Source organism: Oenanthe melanoleuca, chromosome 2, assembly GCF_029582105.1.
Source record: "Oenanthe melanoleuca isolate GR-GAL-2019-014 chromosome 2, OMel1.0, whole genome shotgun sequence".
In the NCBI taxonomy this organism is placed as follows: Eukaryota; Metazoa; Chordata; class Aves; order Passeriformes; family Muscicapidae; genus Oenanthe; species Oenanthe melanoleuca.
In genome coordinates, this window is record NC_079335.1 from 114111278 (window position 1) to 114138905 (window position 27628).

The 27628-nt window shown below is 41.6% G+C and overlaps 1 protein-coding gene across 2 annotated transcripts in view; it reads left to right on the plus strand.

Annotated features, from left to right (window-relative positions):
• Positions 1-3705: 3705 nt before the first annotated feature.
• The window catches only part of RFTN1 (raftlin, lipid raft linker 1), a 95255-nt gene continuing 71332 nt past the window's right edge, over positions 3706-27628 (plus strand). The window contains exons 1-2 of one of the 2 annotated variants that reach the window (XM_056483379.1): positions 3706-4078; positions 14070-14225. In XM_056483379.1, coding sequence (XP_056339354.1) covers positions 14081-14225 — 145 coding nt within the window. In that variant the 5' untranslated portion in view covers positions 3706-4078; positions 14070-14080. The remainder of the gene's footprint in view (positions 4079-14069; positions 14226-27628) is intronic. The other variant, XM_056483378.1, reaches the window with a different exon arrangement.

Below are 27628 nucleotides of genomic sequence, written 5' to 3' on the forward strand. Positions count from 1 at the left end.
CAATACAGGGAAAGGTGCACTTTCACTTCTCCCTACACACTTAGCAATCCTTCCCCATATGCTTTAACAGTAGCAATAGAAAAACAGCTCAATTACATGGCACCCTGATGTGACTGCATGCTGCTTTCTCACATGGTTGGAAAGCCAGAGAAACTAATGAGTGGAGGAAAAACGGTGGAGGACAAGGAAAGAGGAAAACCTGTGTGTATAATTAAAAGAAATGGAGAGGATAAAACAAAAACACACAGAAGGAAACAGAAAAAGGAGGTGAGTAAAGTTCCCAGACAAAATGCATTACTAATGTTTGTTTCATAGTTTAGTGCCAGTAAAGTAACTTGGTTTCTTCATTTCCAATGTGTTGATGTTACGCTTTTGGCTACTGACTACTTGCTAAAGGTGGCAGTTGTGCTTTAAGAGGCCTTGAGGCCAGTGAAGAAACTTTTTTGTTCCCTGTTGGCACTTGAGGGAAAAGTGGGGGGAGTACTTTCAAATAGATGTCATCCATCACAACACCAGCATTTAATAGAGAAATATTCTGCACTTAGGGAGGAATTAATGTGCCAATGTAGTGCTTTCTTTATATATTTTTATGTAATTTAATTTCGTTTATGCACCTACGCAGTGGGGAGAGATTCTTAAGTGGACCAGGTGCAGCAAATATATTTGTGCCTGCTGGGCACAAGGACTTCAAGCAGTTTCCATACTAGTCAAAGGTGTTTTAGAAGATGCTGAACAGGTTTCTGGTCTAATAAGGGGAAGTACAATGAAGGGGATACACAAAGCCCCAGACTTAATTCATAAGCATTACATTTGGGATGGATACGTGTTTTTCTGGAGAGACAAGGAAGATGAGGGCAGGAGGGTTGCCCCCTCTGTAAAAGGAGCAGCTGTAATGTATGGAGCTCTTGGACTGACAATCAGACTGGCTTGGAACACTCAAGATCAAAGGAATGACTACAGAGGGTCACAGTGGTGAATTACAGACCAGCTACTCTTGATGAAAGTTGATTAAAATAGCAACTTTGTCACATCTATGGGTCACAGATCCCGATTCTTGAAGAGGAATGAAACTTCCTGCCAGTTGGATGAGTAACACGGTGGGATGGAAGCAATCCAGCAAAGTTCAGGAAGCTTTCTGGGTAGACATCCTGAATGGGCTAACCAGGGGGGTTGCATTAATGGATATCCACTAGCAGTGAAAAATTGTCTAGGAATGTGAGAATGGCAATTCTGGCTATAGTCATGATCATACAATGGAGCTCAAGATCCTGAACGTGGTGAGGATATCAAGTCTCCAGACTTCAGAGAGCAAACTTCGGCTTATTTGAGGAACTCGTAAATGGGAGGCAGCTTTAAAAAGTGAAGGGAGCCTAGGAAAGAAAGCAGATTTTTAATGGAGCCTTTTCCCAATGCAAGAGTGACACATCCAAGTAGGAAACCATGCTGATGAATGGGGATACCAGCTATGCTAAGTGGGGAACACCCGACTGAACTTCATGGCAAAAATATCATGGTGAAAGCATGAAAAGGTTATAGTGAAGGAGTTACTATATCAAATATCAAAGTGTGTATGGTTGGTTGTAGACACACACAACGGCTTGTGGAATCTCATGTTGCTCTCAAAAAGCTCTGTGAACAGTAAGGGGCTGGACAAGGAACACGAAGAGCTGTTGAATGAGAGCACAGGTAAGGCTGATATACTCAGAGCTGCCTTTGCCTCAATGAGCTGTACCATGCACTTGGAGGCAAGATTGGGCAAGCAAAGAGCTACCAGCAGTGGATGAGAATCAAGACAGTGATTTTGCTGAGAACTTGACCTGGATAAATCTGGCTGGGGTGCGGTTCTGGGCTGTCTGAGGGTGCTGGGAAGATCTGACTGATGCCTTGGGAGCAGCTGCTCTCTGTGCCATCAAACCTTACCAAATGCTTGCCACCTTTAATAAAATGTAGGCATTTGCAGGCATGGGGATGGTAGTTGATGCCACGGCAACTTTAGTAAGGTGCTAAGCACTGGCTCCTGTGCTATTGTTGTATGTGCTTAGGACTCTGTAGTCTGGCTGGGTGGACAGCTAGGTGGGTAAAAAGCTCATTGCATAGCTGGGGCCAGACAGTTGCAGTTTCAATGGATTGCACTTTGCCTGGAGGACAGAAGCAAGTGGAATCCTCTTGTACTTTAACATGTTTTTCAAAGACCTGGAGGAAATGACAGGATCCACTGTTGCCATGTTTGCACACAGCTGCATACTGAGGTGCCATCAAGCAGCTTCAGGGCTGTGCTGCTGTCCAAAAGGAACTGGGCAGGCTCAAGAACAAGCCAGCGTGAAGTTTTTGAAATTTAACAAGGATGAACATTCAGCCTCTGGGAAGGGAGAGCACCTTGCAGAGATTTAGACTTGGGACTACTTGTCTGGGTAGCAGCTCTGTTGCAAAGGCTGTGGGCACACTAGTAGGCAGCATGACCACAGCCAACAAAGATAACAGCATACCAGTACCTTGATGATTTGCAGCTATTTGGCACTCACTAGGGCTCTTTCGTACACAACATACTGTGTCCGGGTATCCCTGTCAGAATCCAGTGCCAAGAAAGTTGTTGACAAGCTTAGTGGAGGGCCAACAAGGCCGGGGATGGAGTATGTGTCCTACAAGGAGAGGCTGATGGAGCTGAACTCAATTGACCTGGAGCTCATTGGAAAGGACATCAATGGATCATCTGGTCCAATCTCTCTGCTCAAACAAGGTCATCCTAGAGCACATGGCACACGATTGAGTCCAGATGTTTTTTGAATATCTCCAGTGAGGAAGACTCCACAACCTCTCTGAGCAACCTCTTCCAGTGCCCAGTCACTTGCACAGTAAAGAAGTTCTTCCTTCTATTAAGGTGGAACTTCCTGTATATCAGCTTCTGCCCATTGCCTCTTGTCCTAGTGTTTGGCATCACAAAGAAGGGCCTGGCTCCATCCTCTCCACACCCACCCTTTAGATATTTTATACACATTAATGAGCTCCCCTCTCGGTTGCCTTTTCTTGAGGCTGAACAGGCCCAGCTCCTTCAGCCTTTTGTTGTAAGAAAGATTCCTCAGACCCTTGACCATCTTTGTAACTGTGTGCTGGACCTGCTCCAGGAGCTCCATGTGTGTCTGGTGCTGAGGAGCCCAGCACTGGACACAGCACTCCAGGTGTGGCCTCCCCGGGGCTGAGCAGAGGGGCAGGATCACCTCCCTCGACTTTCTGGCCATGCTCTTCCTGATGCATCCCAGGATTCCCTTCACTCCACAGGCACACTGCTGGCTCATGGACAGCTTGTTGCCCTCCAGGACCCACAGGTCCTTCCCGAAGAGCTGCATTCCAGTAGGTTGGCTCCCAGCCTGTACTGATGCATGGGCTTATTCCTCCCTAGATGAAGGACCCTGCATTTTCCACTGTTGAATTTGAGATGGTTCTTCTCCGCCCAACTCCCCAACCTATAGAAGTCCCTCTGAAAGGCCGCACAAGGCTCCGATGTATCAGCCGCTCCTCCCTGTTTGTATCATCAGCGCTAAAAGCGGGGGGGGGGGGGGGGGGTGGGGGTACAGGGGAGCTGAGCCGGGGCCGGGTGGGGGCTGAGGCGGGCGCTGCGTGGGGGACTCGCGGCCCCGGCCGGCGGGCGGAGCAATCCGCCTTTGGGCTGTGCCGCTGGAGCGGGCGGGACGCGCGGCTGCCCCGGCGCTGCGCGGCTCGGGCTGGGCGCGGGGCTCTCGCCGCCGCTCGGAGGAAGAGGAAGTGGCCGCGGTCCCCGGCCGGGCTGAGCGGGAGCGGAGCCGCCGCCTCGGGCTGCGCCGCGCAAACTTTGTGCCGGGCGGCGGGGCCGTGTGGCGGCGCGGCGCTGCCCCGGCACCTCCCTGTCGCGGAGCCGAGGGGGGAGCGGCCCCGGAGCGCGGCGGGCGGGCACGGGCGACAGCCGGAGTAGGAGGAGGAAACGCTGTCAGCGGGGCCGGCCGTCTCCGCCCGCCGGGCATCCTTCAGCACCACCGGGCTGCGCTTCGCCCGCTGCCTGCCCCAGGTACTGCCACGCACCCCGCCGGCTCGGCGGGCAAACTTGGTGAGGAGGTGGAAGGGGGTTGCTGCTGGGCAGGGTCGGCTCGCCGGAGCGGGGAAAGCCGCTCAGGGGCTCCGACTCGTCGCGGTCCTTGGCTCCCGAAGTTGGGAGCGGGGCGCGGGCTGGCCGGCGTGCCCGGCTTCGGAGGGGCTCCTCGGGAGGGCGCTGCCTCTCCCGCCCGCTGCCCGGCCGGCTCTCGGGCTGTGCGGCTCCGGAGGGTCCGCTCGCTGCGGTCCTGCCGAGGGGCCGGAGCGGAGCCCGCCCGGCGGGGCTGGCGGGCGGTGCCGTCCTGCCAGCCCATGGGTGCCGAGACTGCCGGGCTCCGCCGCGCTGCCCGCGGCCGGGGCGGACCGGAGGCGGCATCGCCGGCCGTCGCCTCCAGGCAGTGGGACGGTTTTCCGCGTCCAGCCGCCGCCGCCGTGAGGCAGAGCCGGCAGAGGAGAGAGCTCTGAGGGGAGCCGGGCGGGCGCCCAGCCCGGCGCCGCTCCTTACATGCCGGGCACCTGGGGGCGGCTGTGCCGTGCCATCATGTGGCTGGCTGCGGTCTGGGATTTTGCAGTCGCTGTTTTCCAGTTTTATTGCATTTTCAAGTTGTTGATATTGTTTTAGCACGGTTTTCTTACAATATAAAGAGGCAGGGTTCAGCATTTGTATGTCTGAGTGTGAGATACATCTCTCTTCTCTCTGGTTTGATTGAATTCTTGTCACACAACCTCTTTTTCTGTGTATTTCTGGAAAAGGGGAATTTAGTTGGATGGACTTTACAGTTCTGTGATACTTTCAGCTTAGTCAAATAATTAATGGGAGGCGTTTGTTCTCCATTACGCCTGAGCTTGGTTCCCTCCAGGGCGCTCCCAGCTCGGGCCAGAGAAGGAGCTGAACCAGAGGCTGCGGAGTGACAGGACAGGGAGCGGTGCTGGAGTCTTGGTAGGGGTGGCTGTTCTGCTAAAGAGAGCGCTGTATTTAAAATAATAAAACTATAACTATACATGAAAGAATCTTTAATGTTTTCAGCCAAAGTTTGGAAGCTGTGGTCTGATTGTATATTGCTTCATTTTTTATTCCCTTTTTAAAAAATTTATTTATTTATTTATTTTGTGGAAGAATGACCTTATCAAGATGTAGCTGGTCTCTGGTTTACAAAGGGAGATCTTTTTATACATCTACTTTTATGTTTTAATGAATCCAGTTCATTTCAGGTCCTGGTATTGAATAACAAGTTAGTGGCAATAACCCTCTTTTTCACAATGCTAGTGGTCACATATGTGTATTTAATTTCTGTTTTTCTAGGGAAAAAGAAAAGTCTCAGAATGAAGGGTTATTTTAGGAATCTAGCTTAACCTCAAGTAACTTTCATTAGACAAGGGGCTTTCCACCTCCTGAATGTTGGCATTCCCCGGTCTGAGAAAGAAGCATGAAATGAGTATATACAGCTGTGATTAAATACCTAAGGGAGTTCTGAGCTGTGATACTGGGAAACACAAATACCATATTGGGTATAATGAACTGGCCTTAGACTCTGTGGTGGAAAAGCTGGGGTTACAGACTTGTGAAGAATAGAAATCAAAGTTGATGAAGTCTCTGCTTGAAGGAAGTAAAAAATATTCATGTAACCATTATTCCATGCCTAATGTTAATGTGAGATCCCACAGCTTCACACCTGGCACTAGTGATCTACTTTACTTTTTTGCCTTCATCAGGTGGCTGGGGTTCTACTCCAAGGCAAGCTAGCAAAAGACAGTAAACACAGGATTGTCAAGTCTGTGGTTTTGTGTTTTACCATGGTGTCTTAAGCAGCTGTGCATACATTGCAATATGCATCTGTTTCTCATGCCAGTGTTCTGTGAGTTCAGAGTGGTGTGGCATTAACTTTAAAAGAGAGTTGGATTCATATCTTAACATTCCTGTGCGTGCTTCTGTCAGGTTAATTCAGTCTTTATTTTCTAAGCTGCTGTGGTTTCTCTTGATGTTCTTGATAGTAATTCTCTAAGTCTTAGCATCCTGGTAGCCTCCTGTTGTCATATGGAGGCAACTTGCTTGAACGTTTGCATATGGTATTTTGGCATAAATTGTACCTGTGCATTGTTCAGTGACATTAACACTTCCTTATCCTGACCAAAAATACACCGCCTAGGAGTATTTTGTAGAAAGATGTGCTATTATCTGAATCTTTTGCTTTACTAAAAGGCAGCATCGTGGTATCACCAAGTATTAAATATTTTGGATGAGTGTTACAGGGTGATGTGGGAGGTGTCGGAAGCAAGGCTCTCCCACCAACCTACTGTTCCTCACACCGCTCCCCATCACTAGTGCAGTGCTCACCTTAATCCTCCAGCAGCTCTCCCTGATCCTGTTTGCTCCTTTTCCTCCCCCCCTGTTGCTCACGTGCCCACCCACACAAACCAGCTCTGTTTCCCTAGAGGGGTTTAAGTGTGGCTGGTGGCAGGGAGCGCACAGAGGTGGCCTGGTGACTTGCAGGCCCAGGGACAGCACAGAGCAAAGTAAGTGTGTTGTGCAGGGCAGCAGAGTCAAGCCCAAATCAGTGATGTGAACACTGCAGTGAGAACAATTGCACCTAATAAGAGTTTGTTGAAATCACATTATCATGCTGCTGTGTTATTTGACATGCTGCATGCTGGTGCTGTGCTTTTTTTGTGACTTGTGTTTACAAGGCCTGTCAGGGTAGTCTGTTCTAACTTTTTGAATCTGTATCATAGCTATCCGTGTATTACTTTGCTTTCTTCCTTACGCTTAGAAACTCAAAGCTAGACTGGCAATTGTCTTAATTGGCCAAATTATGTTTTTCTCTGGTTTTTTTTTTTGTGTAGTCAGTATATTTTCTTGTCTCCCTGGGAGACAGTACCAAACCTAAAGAAATAGTTTGGTTTTTAATTCTAGCAATTGGAACTGCAATTCATTTTGACAGGTCTTCCAGAGTTCTTGGTATGAATCCAGATTAGACCTGATTTGTGTTCTGCTTCTGTTGAATTGTGGTATCTTTGGCTTCTCCAGCTTGCCTTGGCTTCTGGCACATTTCATTTTATGCTGGTGTTTCTTGATCCGAGACTGTTCCTCTGCTGAACTTTGTTCCTGTCCCTTAAGCTCTCTGCTTATTCTACGTTTCCTTCTTTATTAGGTAATTCATCTCACTGTGTCTGGAAACCTTCTTATGAATTCTCTTGTCACTTCCTTGGGTTCCAAGTTGTGCAGATACTCATATTGTAGTTTAAACATGTTCCAGACCTCCCCTGTGCTTACATCCTCCGATTGCTCATTCCTGTTCATCTCACTAATGAATTCCTTAGTTTTTGAGACTTACTTTTTGAAATTGAAAACCTTACTTGAAGATTTACTTGGGTTGCTCGGCAGTTTAATTTAAATCAAATCAATCATAAGGGATAAATCTGGGATTATTCTTTCACCAACCTTCCTATAAGCTGAGATTTAGTTATCAGCCTCAAGTCTAAAATCCTGACAGCACTGGTCAAATTCATAAGTATGTGGTGAAAAAAAAATTGGTCAGCTGTAACATCTGACAATAGATTGGACTGATTTATGGTAATTGTTCTTTGTATTTGTAAGTTTTTCCAAATGTTTCAAATTGTTACTTAAGCATAGATCCTTCCTCACAAATAAAAATTATGGCAGTATTTATTGAATATATGCTTATATATCTTCCTGGATGGTAGTACTGTTGAAAAAAAAAGTCTACGTGGGTCTCTCTTAATAAGGAATTTCCCTCTTAGATAGTGTAATCTCACAAAAAAACCTGTGCAGTGGTAAGCCATGGTGGGAAAAATGAGGAGAAGTCAGGAGCATGGCTCTTTTCTGGGAACTGACAAAGGATCATCCTGGCATCCTATTCTGCTTTCTTTGTTTACCTGTACACCCAGTTTGTCAGGTCTGGTGTTTTTAATTCTCTGCCTCAGTTATGCTGGTTTTTTTGCCTTGTTATTCCTCCTCTGGTTCATTGCTTTAACTAGGCTAGGAAAAGGACTCGACTATAATTTGCAGGCTTTGTCAGGGTTTGTTTGGAGCTGAGTGGGGGACTAAACACTCTGGTGTTTTGTGGACTGGGAAGGATGCAAGAATTAAGTGACCACTTGCCAGCAAGTGAACTGGTGAAGTGAGCATGAAGTGCTTATTATTTTGAAAATGGAAAGGTCAGGATTGCAGGAGTGAGGGCTTAAGAAAATAAGCGTGTCTCATTACTGCACAACAAATGTAAAGTCCTGCAATTATTTGTAAATGCCTTCCAGCATCCCTGTGAGGTACCTAAGTATTACCCGTGGAAGGAAGAATGAAGGGTCTTAACCAAAATCAAGAGAGAAAGCCTATTAATACTTTGCAGTTATCTTATTTTCCAGCTGCTGCATTCATCAGTAAGAATACTATATTCTATATTTTGTGAAAAGAACATTAGCAGTAATCTAGGATATGTATTTTAAAAAATAAATTAGTGCATGATAAGGTTAAAAAAATATGTTCACTAGTCCTGGCCCATAAATGCTTTAAATATGTTAATGCAAGCAAGCTTGTTCTCACTAATTTTGCTTAAAAACAAGCTGACAAGCATTAATTTTCCATACAGCACGTTTTCCTTGTATGCCATTGTAAGTACTAAAATTACCTTGTTCCTATTTCAGCTGGTATTTCACTTGCAAGTGTATTTCACTTGCACATTTGCTAGAATATTCAGTCTAATGCTATATACTTAGCAGTTGACTCTAAAATTATAAGTATTTAAAAGAATTGTTTTGGAATTATTTTCAAGTCATCCCTCTAAGTAGTCATTGACATTATGCATTGATTAGTTGAAATAAACTATTTAGCCAATATGTACTTATTTGATAAGCATCCCTTAAATTACTTATTCTGGTAATCAATTCAAGCTTCCATTAGCCATGTGGTTCTGTTACATTTAAGTGTAATTTTCATTATTATTCCTTGGAGATAGATTGTTATGGAGTTTCATGAAAGGATGGATCAATAAATCAGAAAATTAGCCTCATTTGTTCCCCAATATACCCCCAAAAGAAAATCAGATAGAGGCAAGGTTTTTTTTCCCTTTCCCTTTTCTTTGTGCTCTTTTCCTTCTGAAAAGGATCCTGTGGCCTGAATCACTGTTAACAAGAAAATAAGTTGTTAGGTACATAGCATTATTTTATCCTTTTTCTTTGCTAATTCTGAACTTGTTGTATTTCATCTATTTTGAACACACTAACAATGTGAGAAAGAAAGCAGATTCAGGCTGCAGGAAGGGTATATTAGCAAAGCTGAGGTTCAGAGATCATCAGCTGAGAACTCGACACATCTCTAAAAGAGCTGTAAAAATTCCTATGATATATTCATTTTCGTGGATCACAGAGGTGATTGAAAGGGGAAATGCTGCTGACTTTTTTTTTTTCTCTTGCTGACTACAATTTGTTGTAATTTTTTTTTCTTTTTTTTCATGGCAAATGATGGTACTGGTTTCAATAAAACTTGCCTTTCTAAGAAGGAGCGTTCAGTGGCAGGTAGTTTGATATGCTGGGATGGGTTTCTGTCCTGTTCCTCCAGTTGCTCCCCAGAGCTCCTCTGCTCCTAAAGTACACAGTGCAGGACAGTACTGGAGAGGAGGAGGTGGCAGCAAGAGGTTCATTCTGCAGCTTGTGAGTTGGGTGTGTGTTTGGGATCTACAAATACTGGGTTAAATTTTGCATTCAGTTTGCAGAAGCAAGCTGCTCCTTCCCTACCAGTGAAGGCCTTTGCTGTCCTTCACAAGAGAAACTAAGGAATTAATTGTCTAGGCTCTGCTGTTGTTCTGCAACTCAGCATACCTTCTATTCTTGATGCTTTGCGGAATTGAAGTGAAATGTAGACTAAAAAACCCAATCTGTTGTGAGATTTGGGTTTCAGTTCTAGTTTTATCATCACGTGGCTGAGCACATGAACAGTTTGAGATCAACAAGATCATAGAGCACATGTAAGATTAATTTGCAATCTAAGTGAGTTTGTGGACAGAATTAGTTTTTCTGGCATGTGTAACTGTAAAAGCCCATAGCTAAATCATAATTTTAGGGGTTAATGTTCTTCATTAAATGCTACTTTTTCAAGGTTTTTTTCTAAGTGTAGAGCTTCTGAGTAGATAATTAATTTCTGCATTAATGAAAAAGAAAATGTTTGTCTTAGAACCTACTGTGGAGCAAAAATAATTTGAAAATTTGGCAGTGTCTTTGAAGGACTGTTTTTCAATTTACTGAAAAGTGAATATTAGTGGTAATATTTTGGTTTAATATTAATAAAAGTGGAATTCACATGCAAGTATAGAAAGCCAGGATAAATCTATGTAGTAAAGTAGCCTTAAGTATGTCTTATACCAAAGTAATACATCTTCTGAAAATGTGCTAATTTTTTTAAATGGGTTTAGATTACTTCGAATGCATCAGTGATGAACATTTCTTACAGCACTCTTTGATTACTGCCACGTAGAAAATTAAGAAGGTGAATAATGCCCTGTTGACAAGTAGATTTGTAAGTGAAAAGGAGATACTTTCAGGTGATGGTGGGAAGACTCCGAACAGCACTAACTTTGCTGTGAATGAAAGGAAGAAGGTTATAACTGTTGTTAAAAGTCTTGGAAAGGTTATAAAGCAAACTGTCCCAGAAGGACATTTGTGGGATAATGTTGAGCAGAATTTGGTGATTGAATGATGACTTCTCATACACACATCATCAGTATATTTGAGAAAACTTATAAGAATTCCTACCTCTGTGGAATTGTTTTCATACTGAGATTCCTCTGTTGAAGTAGGAACTTTATTTTTTAAGATTTGTTTTCTACTGCTGTAGCACTTGTATTCTAATTACAGTGCAAAAGATTGTGATGTTGTGAAACTTAATTTTTGTCCCCTGATCCCTCGTTTTTTTTCGAGTGAAAGCATCTTTTTTCATCATCCTTTTTCATATGCATGCTTTAAGTAACATGACTGCCTATACTTAGCGAAATGTGAGGAAGCCTTTATCCTCAGGGATACTGTTTGAAGTTGTAGCTAAACATCAGAAAGGTGAAAATCAGTCTTCTAGGAAGCAGTCACTCAGGGAATTAATAACAAAAAAAGCATGTTTTCAGTCCATTCCTAAGTGGGCGGGTAGTTCATGCCGTATGACTTGTGGATTGTCTCTATTCGCAGAGGTCATTGCTCTCATGGGTAGTGAGGGTGGAGGAATTTTTGTCCAGAGGGCTGAGAAAATGTTTGCTGAACAGGCACAGCAGCGTCTCTGGCTGCTGCTGGAAGCGCAGGCTTTTATTTTCTAGCCCTTTCACCCAAGTTTGGGAAAGAATGCAATCTGAAATGCAGAGTCCCCAAAGCCTCCTTCTGCAGCCATCACTGTCTAAGAGTCCTGTGGATTTCAGACTGTTTATACAACTAAAGGTTGCAGGAACTGCAGCAGAATGACCTCTGAAATGGATTTTTTTCCTTTATGAAATGCTGTGTACTTATGATGTGTAAGAACTACTGGGCCATAGCTGAAACAAGAAATTTGGTGCACTTGCTAGCACTTACTGCTATCTTAATTCATTTCTAGCACAAGTATACTGCTAGATGTGTTCCATTATAGTTCATGGAAAAATACCTAGTTTCTTCTTAGGCTCATTAATATGCAACACATGTTTATGTATTAAAATAAATAATATCTTAGACTGAAGCAAATAATATTGCACAGGCAAAAGAATAAACTGCTGTATATATGAAAGAATAATCCTTTAATGGTAATAGTTGTCGTTACAAAAAAAAAAATAAAAGGCGGAAAGTGTCACTTTGGGAACATAAAAAGATCATGAGGGTTTTTAACCTTAAATTTCAAATGAAAAAAAATTGAGTCTGCAAACCTTGATTTCGTTGTTAAAGTACTTTTTTAACTTTCTTTCAAAATAATCAGGGAGGGTTGTTTTCTGCTAGATGAGTCCACCAAATGTTGAAACTTTAGGAATACAAATGACACATCATCTTTTTTTTCTCAGTGCTAGAGGTCTTTATAGCAAATATTTTTTCTTCTTCCAGGTTCTGTGGGATGAAATATTGACTATGTTACTTGTTTCAAGTTTGAGCTGTTGTTTACACTATTTTCACCTATTTATTAGGGACTTTGCAGGAAGATGTAGGTGTGCATTTATGGACTTAGCACATGATAAGAAGGTGGGTGGTATTGTTGAGCCCAGAAGGACTTCCAGCTCCTTCTTCCAAGGGTGCTGGAGAATGAGGTGAGGCTATTTCTGAGCAGTAGAAGCACCAAGGAATAGAGCAAAGTTATTAGGGATGAGTTGGAAACTTCTCAGTTAGTTGTTGGATAAAAATAAGGAGAAATAGGTTCTTCTGCTAGGAAGTTGACGGTAAACTGTGAATGTGATGATTCAGCTGTGAATGATGATTTTAGGTGCAGTAGGTGTATTATTTGCAGTAGAGACAGGGAAGCATGAATGTTATTTTCATAAGCCTTGTTAAGATCTCATTTTGAGCATATGGCCACCTGTGTTCATGTAGAGAAACGAGAACAGTGATGCAAATGAGAGTGAGTGGGGTGATGAAGGGAGCAGAGATCCTGTCTAGGAAATGGCAGAAAAGGGCTTGAATGCATTCATCATAGCAAAATACAGCAAGGGATTTGGTAACTATTAATAAGAATGGTTGTGCAAGGAAGTATGAGGGAGGGATAAAATTTATGAAAGCTAAAGCACAGTATAAATAAGAATGCAGGTAATTTTCTGCAAGTAGTTTGCAAATACATTGGGGCTGTGTATTTGACTAACTTTCTAAGCTCTTGAGGGGTGGAGCTGTGGCATAAGCTTACTAGCAGCTCTTTGGAGATAGTGAATCTGAACAAGGTTTTCATTTTCTGCTTTAGGTTTATAAACTGCCAAGGTAAAGGCAGCCCTAATCTGTGACTGAACTTACACAGGTGCTCACTGCTGTATGTCAGAGCTTGCAGGAAGGCTGTGACACTGACCTTCCTGATGCTCCGTGTCCTGAATGGATCCCATGCCTTTAGGTGTCTGGGGTGGCCTGTGGGAGCCACTCCGTTACTGAGTGTTTATTCTGCATTTCCCTCCCTCTCCTCAGAGCATGATTTTCTCTGTGTAGGCGGAGGCAGGATGTTGGGGGGGTTGTAATGAAAAACCTCAGGTGCCTACCTGGTCTGTCTTCATACTTGTGGTTTTTGTAGCTGCTGCTGGTTGAAATAATTTGCCTGAGCCCCACTGGTATTGTTGAGAGGAATTAGAGGGTTTGGATCATCTGGATATTTTCACCAAGTAATTCCTCCATTCTTTCATACTCAGATAAGCTGTAATGTGCAGGATATTGAGAAACACTTAATGTGTAGCAGGAATGGTTGTCAGGAATAATCCTTTAAAATGTTGTGGGCTGGCAGCTTATTAAAGAGAACTAGATTTATCTAATGCAGTTCTGTGGCCAGGTGCCTCTTCTGTTTTGAAAACAGATTTGTAAAATGCTCATTTTCTAAAAAATGAGGTGGGAGGAAGTGAGATTGTTTTTTAAATTCATTTATAGATATTAATTTAAATATTACAGAGATCTGTGTAAAAGTTAATACTAGGTGCTCTCTTAGTAACTGCATATATAGAAATTGTTACTAGGTTGACAATCTTAATATTAGCAAGTTATTTTGCATTTTCAGCTATTTTTTTATAATGGAATATGTGTCTTCCAGAGTCTACCATTGAATACATTTGAAATGTGCAAAATACATGCATTAAACTGTCAATTTTCCAATAAAATAATAGTATGCCTGAGGGTAGATATGAGTAGTATATACTTAAGTTACTGTCTGAGGATTTATTTAATTTTACAGTTTTATGTAGTTTGTAGGCAGCTTGTATTTAAAAATTAAAAATCTCCCTAATGTATTAGTGTGGTGCATGAATCCAGAAGAAAAAAAACCCGAAGTCAATAATGTTTATGCATTTTTCCTTTTCCCTACTTCTTTGTATCAGGAACTGCTGAAATGGGTTGTGGATTGAACAAATTGGAGAAGCATGATGAAAAACGACCTGGTAATATCTATTCAACTTTGAAGAGACCCCAGGTAGAAACCAAGATAGATGTTTGCTATGAATATCGATTCTTGGACTTCACAACACTAAATAATAGTAAGTACATAATTTTTATCTTTAGATGTTTTTTTTGTATTAAAGTAAGTGTATTAATTGGTCCATAATGTTTTTTGAATAGTAGTTCAGTTCTTATAACATCTTCAGTTTCTTTAAGTAAATGCCTTCTCTTCAGTCATAATGCTTCCATGCTGAGATCTTAGTGAGAATTTTGTGTGAATTTTTTAGCTTTACTGATAGTTACAGATTATCAGGCTTTATGTTATTTTACCCTTCCCCTTTTATTTGTTTTGTTTTCTTGGATTTTTTTGATTTTTTACTCTGATTAGGACGTTTTCTTCCTTAATTTGCATTTAATCCAATTTTCATGTGGTAAAGCAACTCAGGTCTGCAAGGTTATGTACTTTACTGCTCATTTTCCTTGTTCTCCTTGTACTGCCTGGCTCTGTGAGGGGTATTTTGAAAGGCTGAAGTTAGTGGCTTCAGTTTTGATAACTTGCTGTAAATAACTCTTACACAGTTATAGATACTTACAGGTGCATTCATGTAGGTGGAAACAGGATAGTGGGAGACACTAAAGACCTACAACATCAAAGGAGTGAAGAACTGGTCTCATGCAATTTTTACCTTGTTTTTTTCCCCTTCAGTCTGAAATAGTCTTGTTTTAATTCTTGTGACAATCCATAGATACTCAGTTTTTTTCCTTGCTGATTGACGTCAGGCATCTCTGTCAGTATTGCTCACACCATTGCCTGTGCCCTCTTTCACTTCAGAATTAGCCTGTTCTACAAGCAATTACTCCTCACACCATTTGGAAATCTGAAGCTTGAGCAGAAGGCTGGGACCTGCTTCTTGCTATATATAAAACAACCCAGTACCAAAATCTGCTAGAGCTGGCAGGCAGGATGCCAGGTAGAGCCTCAGTGCTCTTGCCCTGCAGTGTGCTGCAACTTCTCATGTGCTGCAAGTCAGGTCAAAGGAGAAGCTGGAGCCAGGAGTCTCTCATGGTGTGAGACAAAATGCTGCTGGTGTTTCACTTGATGAGACGCCTCATGCAGCTCAGCGTGTCAGCCCAGAGTAGTGGGAACTTGTTGGATCTTAAAACCTGCTGCCAGTAAACCTGAGTTTGAAAAAGGTGGAGGTTTAGAATAAGTGATTGGACAGGACTGTGCTCTTGTAGATAGTTGTGAGAGTTGAGAAATTTTGTCTTTGCAGATTTTGAGTGCCTGTCTTCTGTATTTGTGTTCTCTTATGCTTTTTGATACACTAATTGGGATGCACTGCTGTTATTGAGAGCACCAAGCAAATGGTAGAGGAATTTTTTCATGTTTATGTATTGCAGTTGTTTCGACATTTATGTGTTTTTATTTCAAAGTGAACTATTTATGTCCTTTGATAGTTTGACAGCTTTTACTGAGATGTATTGCAAGTTGTGTCATTTGCGAAAATGAATTAATATTGAGGACACGCTTCTCTGGGCTTTTCTGGAATGTTCATCACTCTTCTGTTTGAGTGGCTCTCAAACTTCAGCATGTGCTTTCTCCTGCTCTCTCATGAAGTCTCATCTTTGGCAGTCTGCGGAGGAATAATCAGTACTTGTGGTAGCAATGTGGCTTGCCTCAGGCACAGAGGATGTCTGGTAAAGAGAAAAAATTAAACCTAGCCTTTCCAAGTCTGATTAAATGCATAGGTTTGTTGTAAAGCATACTTGTATACGTTTTTCTTACTCATCATAGATTGTTATAATACAATTTCAGGAGACATGGCTTTGAAGAGACTTTAGTAGAAGCACTTCTATCATGTTCTTGGGCTTGCCAAAGAGCATCAGCTCTACTGAGTTCTGCTTTGGCATGTTGTATCCCCATCACTCCAGTCTCTGAAGATGTCAGCAGATAGGCAGATGTGGGGGGGAAGGAGCTGTTGTTCCTGCTCTTTTTCCTTAGTTATCACCTACGACTATGTGCTTTCAGGATGGCAGTTTCGTCCCCATTATGTTTGTTGGCTGTGTGAAGGCTCTTGTTTAACTATGTAGTGTTATGACATTCCAGGCTTTTTTCATCATCACTGGTTCATTTATGTTTTTGCTGAGAAATAACATCTGCAGATACACAGGGTTAACTGTGAGTGTTTCACCTATATCTGCATGGATTTGGAGGCTTCTAAGAATGAAATGCTCCTAGCGGTGTAAAAAGAACATTTGGGTTGTGAAGTCTGTCTTCTGTGAATCTACTTCAACCTCTCCAACGTGTATATATATATTGTGACATCACTTTTTCCACAGGTTTTTTCTTTCACTGGGTCTTTAGAATAAGCCATGTTAAATTATGAGTGGCTACAGAATATTTTATTGTATTCTTAAACAAGGTCTTATGTACAAGGCTAGTGAGCCTGGCAGTGCAGACAGGTGCTAATTTTTCTCTGTAGCTTTTCTATAGCAATGATTGCTCTGATAACTATATCTCTCACAAGTGTTTAATCTTAATGGTGAGAAGGATGTGATTATCTCCATGTTGCCTGTGGGAGCTAATTCACAGGTTACTGTCTAAAGTTTTCCAGGTTCTTAGCATTTCCTCGTGTTCCATAAGCAGCTCTTACTTACTTCAGACATAAAGGTGAATGCTCGTATTATTTGCAGTTTAGAACTGCATGTATTTGCAAATTTGATACCCAGATAATGAGAGATCAGTTCCAAAACGTGGCATATGATTAAAGTGCACTTTGTCTGGCAGCTAGGCTGATGTAAGTTTTTGCAGCTGTATGTGGGGAAATCCTGCTCCCCTCTCTTGCCTCCTATTGACTCTGAATTGATTTGATGAATTGAACTCATGTATCTGGCAGGTTATGCAGGTTTTTTGTTTGGCTGTACTCTGACATATCTGTGTCTTGTGGAAGGGTCTGAGGAATGCTGGAGTTGGTAGAACTGGAGGGAGCATATTTTCAGGAAGAGAAATAGGACCTTCTTTAAATCAGCTCACACTATTATGAACTCACAGAAGCACTGAGTGAGTTTGAAAGTGATCACAGTGGTCCAACCTCTCTGCTCAAGCAGGGTCATCCTAGAGCACATGGCACATGATTGAGTCCAGATGTTTTTTTTAATATCTCCAGTGAGGAAGACTCCACAACCTCTCTGAGTAATCTCTTCCAGTGCCCAGTCACTTGCACAGTAAAGAAGTTCTTCCTCCTATTCAGGTGGAACTTCCTGTACATCAGCTTCTGCCCATTGCCTCTTGTCCTAGTGTTTGGCATCACGAAGAAGGGCCTGGCTCCATCCTCTTCACACCCACCCTTTAGATATTTTATACACATTAATGAGCTCCCCTCTCGATTGCCTCTTCTTGAGGCTGAACAGGCCCAGCTCCCTCAGCCTTTTGTTGTAAGAAAGATTCCTCAGACCCTTGACCATCTTTGTAACTGTGTGCTGGACCTGCTCCAGGAGCTCCATGTGTGTCTGGTGCTGAGGAGCCCAGCACTGGACACAGCACTCCAGGTGTGGCCTCCCCGGGGCTGAGCAGAGGGGCAGGATCACCTCCCTCGACTTTCTGGCAGTGCTCATTCCCTTAGCATCACTCTCTTGAAAACAGGGATAAAATACTGTCCTGAGGATTATTTTTCTGGAACCTTAGCTAGAAACTTAACTTTGCTTGCTTGCTGTCTTTAGTTACTGTTTACCTTCTGACATGCACAGCTAAAAGAATGTAAGCAAATATGCTCCTTTATTACATTTTTCTATTATGTTCTGTTTCTGCCTTGCTTTGCACTGGTGCAGATGTCCAGTGGAAAACAGTGTTTGATCACTTACTTGATTACTCTGTAAATAATGCAATAGATGCAAAAGATGGAGTTAAAGTTGCAAATGTAAGCTTCATTTTTATGTTTCCTGCTGTTGGAAATTGATTTACTTGAAAGTGAAGTGTCCAGGGAAAGACTTTCCAAGCTTTCAAGGAAAGCAGGCTGTGAAGAACCCATCAGTTTCCATCGAGTGCCACAACACTGATAATCTGTGTGGTTCTCCAGAGTTAAAGTGGTTAGATTTGCCACTGTCCTTTACTTTCTGAAAAAAGTATGAAAACTGTGATCAGCAAAGGGTTCTCTTGTGTGGATTGGCACTTGAGGAGTAAGGGACACTTTGATGAGACATTTCAGACTTAAGGTGGGCATGCTTGTTTTGAGCTTTTGTCTTTCTAAATCTTCTTATGAGCCTGATCTTGCTTGTTTCTGTTAAGGAGACCTCCTCCAAAAAATCCTAGTCTGTCTTCTGTATTGTCCCTTGATAGTGTCATTCTGTGTTCTATCCTTTAGTCGTCTGTACTGGCCAAAGCCTATGGGCTGCTTTCCTCCCTAAGGTGAAACCACATCAGTTTTCACCCAAATGAAATCAATAAAATCATCACACTTTTTTCCTTGTGAAGAAGATGTTACTATATTTGTGAATTGGGTGGGTCATTCATTGCTGGTTCAGTGAAATGTCAGAAGAAGTGCAGAGGAAGTTGTCTTCCGTCTGCCTTAGAGACAATACTAATATTAAGTAGCAATGATTGGATTTTATAACAATAAAAAAACCAAGGAAAATAAAAGACAGTTTCAGCAAACCTTTTGCTACAAAGCTGGAAGGGACAAATTAGAGTCTACTCTGTAATACTTCAGGCCTTTACTGAAAAAACCCCAAAACAATAAAAGATTGTATCAGCTGCCCAAAAGTCAAAAACTGTTTCTGTTTTGCATCCTTCTCCCCATAAGTAAAAGGAGATGAAGAATGATCATCTTATGCCTCTGCTATCTCCAAGTTTTATTGAAAATGAGGCAAATGGTGAGCAAATCTCAGGAGAGTATGTGCTGACAAATGGAATAGTCTTAAGCAACCATGTTTTCAACAGTGCCTCTATTGGGTAAGCTGGTTTGTTTTGTTTTGGTATTTTGTTGGAAAGAGAAATATTTCAATAATCTACATTCCTTCCTTGCTCTTATCTGATCTACTTATTTTGGAAAACTGTACTTGCTTTGACAGATCGTACAGAAACTAAGCTAACTTATTTATCCTCTATTTCTTTTCTTTCATCTCTTCAGTTATGATGACCTTCTGAGAAAAAAACAGGAATCTGATAGTAATTTATCTCTTCACTTCTCAGAAGAGTGTGGAATTTTTGGTATTTAGGGGAAATTTTTTGACTTGATTGAATTTCTTTTTTTCTGCTTTGCTTCACATTCTTCTAGTAATTCATTGGCCTGATGAGTTACGATAGGTTTTGGCCTTGAATAAAGTTGGCATGAAACATATGCTAGCCATGTGATGAGAATGGAATGGGGTATAAATTTTTTTTAAATGGGGAAAGGCTATACTCTGAACAAGCCATTTGTGCTGTAAAACCACTAAAATCCAGATGTTTTGATGGAATGAAAAATAGCAATACTTCACATGTCCCAAAGAAGTTTTCAAATTATGATGTGAATACATAAGCATGTGTTTTTTATCCTGATTGTCAAGAATTTGTATCTTTAGTTAAAGAAAACCAAAACTAACAACAGCATGAGGAAAATTATTTTAAAGTAAGGTTATCAATTACATTCTAACATTCCCACCATATTTTTTGCTTGAATGTTTTAAGTGTTATAGTGTAACGACATATATTTTACCAGGACAGTACTCCCAGTTTAGTAAATTTACTACATACATAAAACCTTCTTATTTGAGGCATTTTGGAATGTATATATGTATATGTATGTGTATGTATATATATATATAAAATTTGAAAGTGTATTTATATTTTTATCTTTCAAGTTCTGACAAGGATATGGATACTTTACCATCATGTTTTGGAGACAGTTATACTGCTTAAAAACCACTTATTATGGTGTTATTAAAACTGCTATGACTGGGCTTTTGATTTTTATTGATTTTTTTCCTAATAAAAGACACAGATAATCTGTTAGTGGACCTTTATAGAGGGCATTATTATGTTAGAATCAATAGTTAAGAATATGTCCATACTGAAATCTTTTATTTGAGATTAAATTTCAATTTTGGCTTAAATTAATAGAAGTCCCTCCAGTTTTCTCCTCAGAGAAAGAAAGAAGTCTAATTCAGAACTGGAAGTATCATACACTGGAAGTGCAAGTAGAGGACAGAGAAGCCTTTTTCTTATAAAATGTGTATGCATTTTTTGTCAGGAAATTATTTTTGCTGTAGAACATAGTACTTCTTGATTTCAATGCTTACCTTCTCTTTCTATCAGTAATTTTTATATTATATTAAGCAGTTATTTTTGCCTGGCTTCTGCTTTCTGTTTCACTTCACCATTCACTTGGGGAAAAAAAGCAAAACCCAAACATAAAAAATAAACAACTCAAAGCAAGTGGCTGTGTGACTGAAAAAGGAACAAAACCTGCAGCTCTGCATTTGCAGGTGTTATTTGATTTAAGACTAATAAAAGCAAATATTTCCCCATTGCCGAAGTTATTTAATTTTGTTTTCATTTCTGTAAGCAGAAGAACATAAATTAAATTAGCATTCAAGTTTTGTATTTCAGGTTGACCAGGTCTCTTACCACCATTTAGTCCTCAGGAGTGATGAAATAAAATTAGCACGGCAAAATATTGTTAGGTTATTAATGAGATGTGATAACTTGAACCAGACTGTGTATAGATTGTCTATAACTGACTAGAGCAATGCTTCAGAGCAGATTAATGTGTAGCAGGTTCAGAGCAGAAAGATGATGAGCAGGAGAGGCCAATGGATCACTTCTTTGTAGCCCAGATTCTGCTAATGCTTCCTCTTTGTTAAAGCATTTTCTACATGCATATCTCATTCAACTTAGTTTGATTATATGTATGTGATATAAAGAATCAGCATAAGGGTTTTGCTGAATCTGTGCTTCTGTCCTTTCTATTAATGCAAATATAAAGAAATGAATTTTTTTGGCTTGGTTTTCTGTTTCACGTGAATTCCAGTCTGTAGCAATACAGAATCACAGAATATTCTCAGTTGGAGGGATCATTGAGTCCAACTCTTTCTTTAAGTGAATGGCCCAGGCAGGGATCAAATCCACAACTTTGGTTTGCTCCAGCCAGCTGAGATAATCTACAGTAACCCTTCAGGACTTGCCACTTGTAAGTCACAGCAGAATGAAATGCTCCTGCTGTAGCAGTTTATAAAACCCACTTGTGTATCTTGGGAAGCTTGTAATTTGACAAAAAAGGAGCATTCCATATGTTGGGAGTTTAATAAATGCCATAAATTACATCATAAGTGTAATTGCTGAAAAGAGTCGTTAGATTTGAACTTTACTGTTTTTTAAATAAGCATGCATAACTGTGAGATATATTTCAGTTTCTAAATTGAAGCTCTACTTTCCATAATTATTGTATCTAGCTTCTTGTTGTGATAGACTACATGCACTCACTTTTTCTTCTAACACGCATATATATATATATATATATATTCTGTATCTGTACATCAGTAAAGTGTGCAATACACAGACACATGTATGTATTGTATTTTATACCCTTATATCACTGAGAGGGGTGATTCCTGGGGATATGAGCCTTCAATCACTTAAGTTTCACTTTATTTCTACACTTAATTATACCACAACAAAAAGTACAAAGAGCTTTATCTAAAATCCTGTGATGACTGTGACAGCTGGGAATAAATCCTGGGCAGTCCATTGTGCTGGTGGCTAGATCATGGCCTTCAAAGCAAGAAACTGGTCAATAGTATGAATTAACTATTCTAGCCCAAATCTTAACAGTTACATACCTGCAGAAAAGCTGTACCATTCACAAAATTTCAAATGTAAAAAAGCCTGAAGTTTGTTGGCATTTCTCGGCCCCCTCAAGATCCAGCTGTACTGTGACACTGCTATTTTGTGTTGGAATTATAGACTAGATGAAACCTTAGATACAATATGGTGTGTATATTAGAACGTCTCAAATATGTTAAAGAATATAAGTGTGATGTGTTTTGGAACTCTGTTTTCAACTTGTGCTTAGAAACATAGTTTTGTTTTAGATGCATCAAGTATATCAAGTGATGTCATAGCCACCTCTTCTGTGTGGATTCTGCTTGTGTATTTAGACAATGGGTGTGTGCAAACCAGAAATGGACTAGGGAGGAAAGGAACATCTGTAGGATGTTCTATTTGCACATTTCACTTTGTCAAAAAATGTGTGCCACAATAGTCATGTGGGTGCTAACTTTCTAGTCTGCACCCAATGTTAGAATGAATATTGGGTTCCTATAATACTCCATTCTTACCATGCAGTCATTCATTTTATCTACTGTTAGCTCAGGGTTCTTCTTAATGTAGTTACTGAGTTCTTCCAAGAGATACATTCCCTACATCACATTTACATGAATGCTGTAATTCACTCACATAATGGAAAAGTACAGACACTGTCTAAAAAGAGCTCTCAACTTCCAAGTAATCTTTTCTTTCTATCAGCAACTCAAGAACTGCACATGATCTTTCTGAGTGGCTGTGTCTTTTCTTTGGCCTCTGGCTTTGCACATTTTTCCAATCTTCATGTGGTTTTCGTACTCCTGATGCTGTTCAAGAGTCAAGGAGCCAGACTTGGCAGTCTGCAAGGTTGGCAGACAGGCATTTCTGGTGGAATGGTGAAATTATTAAAGCCACAGGGGCCAAATCCTGTTTTCTCAGAAGCAAAACTTGCCCTGTGTTCAACTTGAGCAGGAGATCACAGTAACTTCAAACTTGTAACTTCAACTAGTAAATGCCTCATGGTTTTATTGTGGGAGAGAAGTGATTAGGAGTCACCTCTGTAGTAATCTGCTGGGTCTTTTTAGGACTTGTTGCTACAAATTCTTTGACATCATCCAGATAAAAGTTAATACACAAAATCTGTGCAGTATTGTAATAGAGTTCTTAACATAATTTACAAAATAAATTATTGTTGTTTGGCTAAAATTTAATGCAAATGAAAGGTATAGGGTTGGCTCATCCTGAATAGAGTATAGCCGTTTTGAGAGAATAAAGGAACTTTTGGTGTCAACTGCTCCTGACATTGAGATAGTGAAAGCACCAAACAAATGTACATTTATTGTGTAGGATTTTTTTTTAACGCTAATATTCTTTTAAAAATGCTTAAATTGCTTATATTCCTCATGTTCCAATGTGAAGAATAAAAAGTCTCTATTAAGATGGAAATGGTATCAACATTCAGCAATTTCACAAAGCCTATAACAGTGTCTTGCTGAGTGTTGTCCAAGAGTCCACAGAGCAGAGCACAGGCTGGTGTCAGGCTGTGCTTTGTCTTAAGCCAGTAGTGTGGGGCAGGAGGACCAGACAGCCAGGTTGGAGCAGTTGCTTCTTTGCAGTTTACTCTCCCCATTAAGTGTGTTTGAGGGTATTGTTTTGGACAAGTCATGTGTTCTGCTGTACACTGGACATCCCACTGCATATGTTTCAGAGCCTGCAGGAAAGGTATCTGAAAAATGCTCCTGTCTGACTTGTAGACCCTTCTGGGAGCTGCTCCAGGATGTATTGTTTTGTCTCAGTGTCTGTCTCATGCTTATGACTCTACTTGTCATTGCTCTGCCCAAGTAAAACTTGTAAAGAGATTTCAGTTTTAGAAACATGTCTGATTTCTGTTCTACATCTTTTCTGGGTTTGTTTTCTGTTCCTGCATTTTCATACATGCTACCAATCCAGCTACTGCCTGATGACTTCTCTTGACTTCATTTTGCCACTGGCAGCTGTGGCAGCTATTCTGTGAGCACACTTCAGATGAGCTGACTGCTTCCTGTCTACCATTGTCTGAGGATGCAGACATGGACTGTATTTTTACTTTTATGAGTTTTTGCTCTTCTGTGTGCTCTGCCCTACACCCCCTGGGGAGGGTACCGTGGGTGTGGGACACAAAGCTGGACTGGTAGGGCTAGTGCTTGCCTCTCCGCACTGAGGATGGTGTTAGGTCAGAATTTGCTGTTGTACAAGCTACTGCTGTGACTTTGCCATTGTTGGATGAAATTCTGGGCGACCAAACCTTTGTTCACAGGTGTGGCTGCTGCCCTGTGGAGTCCCATGATTGCAGTACCTGTTGGTCAGTAGCTAGGTTGTTTGAGGAGGGAGGGCAGCTTTGCAGTGTCATCCTACAAACACTGTTCCAAACACTGCTCTTGCAGAGAGGCTCAGCAGAGCTCAGCAGTGTCTAGAAGTGAGGAGATCCAGTCTTTTCCTGGTGGCATTTGGTTGTTTATCCCTTTTATATGGGCATAGTTACTTTATCTCTTACTTGGCTTTCAGTGCTTGACTTTTCCTCCCTATTGGCAGATGCCTTTGGCTGCTGATTCAGTGGCCCTTGGGAATCGAAGCAGACTTCAGACTGAGTTTTTTGCTAAGGAAAAACACGGCTGAAAAGTAGCAGCAGCACCACACCGTGTGAGGAAAGGGAGGGGTAAGAGTCAAACTTGTGCTCTGCTCTTATGAGAAGTGATAAAAGGGGGAGAACTGACAAAAGGAACGGTGATGAAGTCTGTCCTTCTGCTCCCCTGGCTTGGAGAGAGGAGATGAAGGAGAAAGTCCTGTAGTATGGAGATCAGCTGCCCCCCTACTCTCAATAAGCAAACATGTATTTCTCCCTGGGAAGCATCTGTTCCTTCTCTGCTTTTCTTTTAGCTTACAGAGGAAATGGCCTGCCAGTCCTGTTCCTAGGCTTTTGGCTGAAGCATCTTATTCAGAGGACCATGCCCTGTCAGCTGCTTGATAAGCTGTCAACACTCAGCTGACATGTCAGCTCGTATGAAGCTCCAAAGGGTCTTCATAGCCAGAATCCTTCAATCCTAGAAACTGCCTCGACACTCTTTCCCACAAAAAAAAACAAACCAAAAACTAAACCCTGCAATCAAGATATCTGTCATCCTTATGATGAGCTATAACATCCCTAGCCCAGGCTCCCTGCCATAGCATTCCTGCTGCTGTGCCCCAGACAGCACAGACACTTTAGGCTTCTCCACTGAAGGTGTGGAGTGGAAGGCACAACTGCTGCTAAACAGCAGTGGGGCAGAAAAAGAGTTCAAGTAACATTTTGGCTAACTGTATTGTCAGACAAGATGTCCGTGGCCCAAAGTTACAAGTAAAGTGGTAAGAAAAACATGGAGGGAAAGTGGGATCTGGAACTACAGGAACAAGGAGAAAGGGTGATGGGATGCTGCTATGGCCTACACCAGAAACATTCCTCCAGGGATCAGCATGAATTAACTGGAACAAAATTTAGACCAGCTTTAGTGCTTGGAATTGCACCTCCAGTCGTGGAGAGAACGTGAGAGGTACACCCTGTCTGCAGGCTGCATGTTGAAATGGAGGGAATAAAAGCAAATCTTCCAACATCCTTCCATTGGGTAGCCTCCCCTAGTACAAAATGAGGCCTCCGTGCTCAGGGTATCTCTGCAGCGGGTCCCACACTGAGCTAAGAAGAGTAGGAGTACTCCAGGAGTAGATCCATGTTGGTGCTGCTGTTCCCGTAAGGGGGGTATCTGACCAGTTGGTTTCTCATGAATGCTGTGGGAAAGGACACTGCCCTGAGGCCTCTGCCACCTACCTCTTCCAAAGAGGTAGAGCCACCCTGGCCTGGACCAGTTCTAGGTCGTGGACATGGAGGCCCCAAACATTGTGTGTAATGCCCTTGCTCTGTTCTGTGTTTGGACAGGGAGAGGATTTCACAGCAGCACCTTGCTGTGTCTGGAAGCCTAAGAGGGAGGTGTTAGCCTGACACCTTACTGTGTTATGCCTGCTCACTTGATGGGAGCACTCGTGCGTGGTGGGGATAAGAGAAAAGATCTTCAGAAAGGAGTGGGCATCAAGAGAAAATAGGGCAGATGAAATAGGGAAAATATCAAAGGATGGGAGTTGCTGAACGCATAAACTAAAAGAATTTGAGGGTCATGAGTGACTGTAGAAATAGAGGGACAGATAGCATTTGACATGTTTATCAGGAAGGGAAGACATGGCCTTGCATTGAGTTTTCAGTGTTTTGGGAGCTTTCCAGTGCCAGAGGGATGCCTTTTTGTTGTGTTGTATCAATGAAGCCCGGCAGGGACTGCAACTGTCATCCTGACAAGATTTGCTATCAAGTTATGCTTAAATAAAACCCACTGTATCATGCATGGGGCAGGCACATGGTCTTTTACTGAAGAAGACAACTTACATTTCTGGATTCAGATCCCTTTGGGTCTTTGATGACAACTTTTTTTTTTTTTTTGTGAATGTGAGTGACATGAAAAATGTCCTCTGAGTGTGTTAGACTTATTTCATTATTGAATAGGGGAAAGCTTACTTTAAACTCTAAAATGCTGTCACTTCTGGAAAAGATCAACATTCAATTAAAATTTTGTTTAAAGAACAACCTGAGCACATTTAAGTAGTTTAAATCTATCATGGAAACTACACAATTTCTCACTTTGTTTGCCTCGTTCTGTAGATACGCAGAACGTTGCTTTAGCAACAAGCATAATTGTGACTGCAGTTTTAATTAAGGTTGTGAATATTGTACTCAGCAAAATAATGCAGTTTGCAAACCTTAGTGATTGTCTCAATCTTAACTGTGCTTCAGGTTAGTGTTCTTACAGCTTTTGCATGAGTTTTGTGTGTGAATGCCTCACCTCTGCGTTTTCTTACCTTGACTTGGTACGTAGAGAGGCATTGATCCAGTGCCTGTGAAGGTGCTTTACCTGCTTCAGGCCTTTTTTGCTGGTTTTACTGCTTTTCAGTGTCTGTGTGTGTGCACAGGTGGCAGGTAGCCCAGTAAGTCTGTTGAAGATGTAAGTACACTGCCAAGCAAGCATCTCACATTGGGACTGGTATAATGCACCTTTTTGCCAGAGGTCTCAGTTTAGTGCTGCCTTCTGGGAGCTTGCTGGTTCATGGCTAGTTTGCAGCAGTGTCAGAGCTCTTCAGTATAGTCACTTGGTGAAATACCATTTGATCATTACTGTCTTGCAGCCATAACATATTACAAAGCTGATAAAGATTGATCCAGGCCTCCAGATTGTGGCCTTCTCTTTAAGTGATGAGGCAGCCTGAAAATATGTTCATTGCTTCTGTAGAGGACAAGAACTTATTAACATTTGCCAAACACTGTGCTAGTCTTGCTTCCAGTTCCCCAGCTAGCTCCTTTGGCACTCGCTCAGCTATCTTGGCAAAACCCTAGCATGTGTTGCATGTTTTTGTCCTGTGTTTTAAACAGTCTCAGTGGCTTGGTTTTATCCTGTTGCAGTCATACAAGTGTATGTAATATCCTGGACTTAAGAGGAGTCCAAGTGACAGAATTACTTCATGAAATGGCAGCCTGCTTTCTGTGATATAACTTGCACACCCAGCAGACTCTTGGTTTGTGTACAGTAATGGTTTTGCAAATGACTTGATACTTGTGACACACTATACTCTGTGATAATCTTAGGAAAAGCAGGGGAGTTTCTGAGATATGAA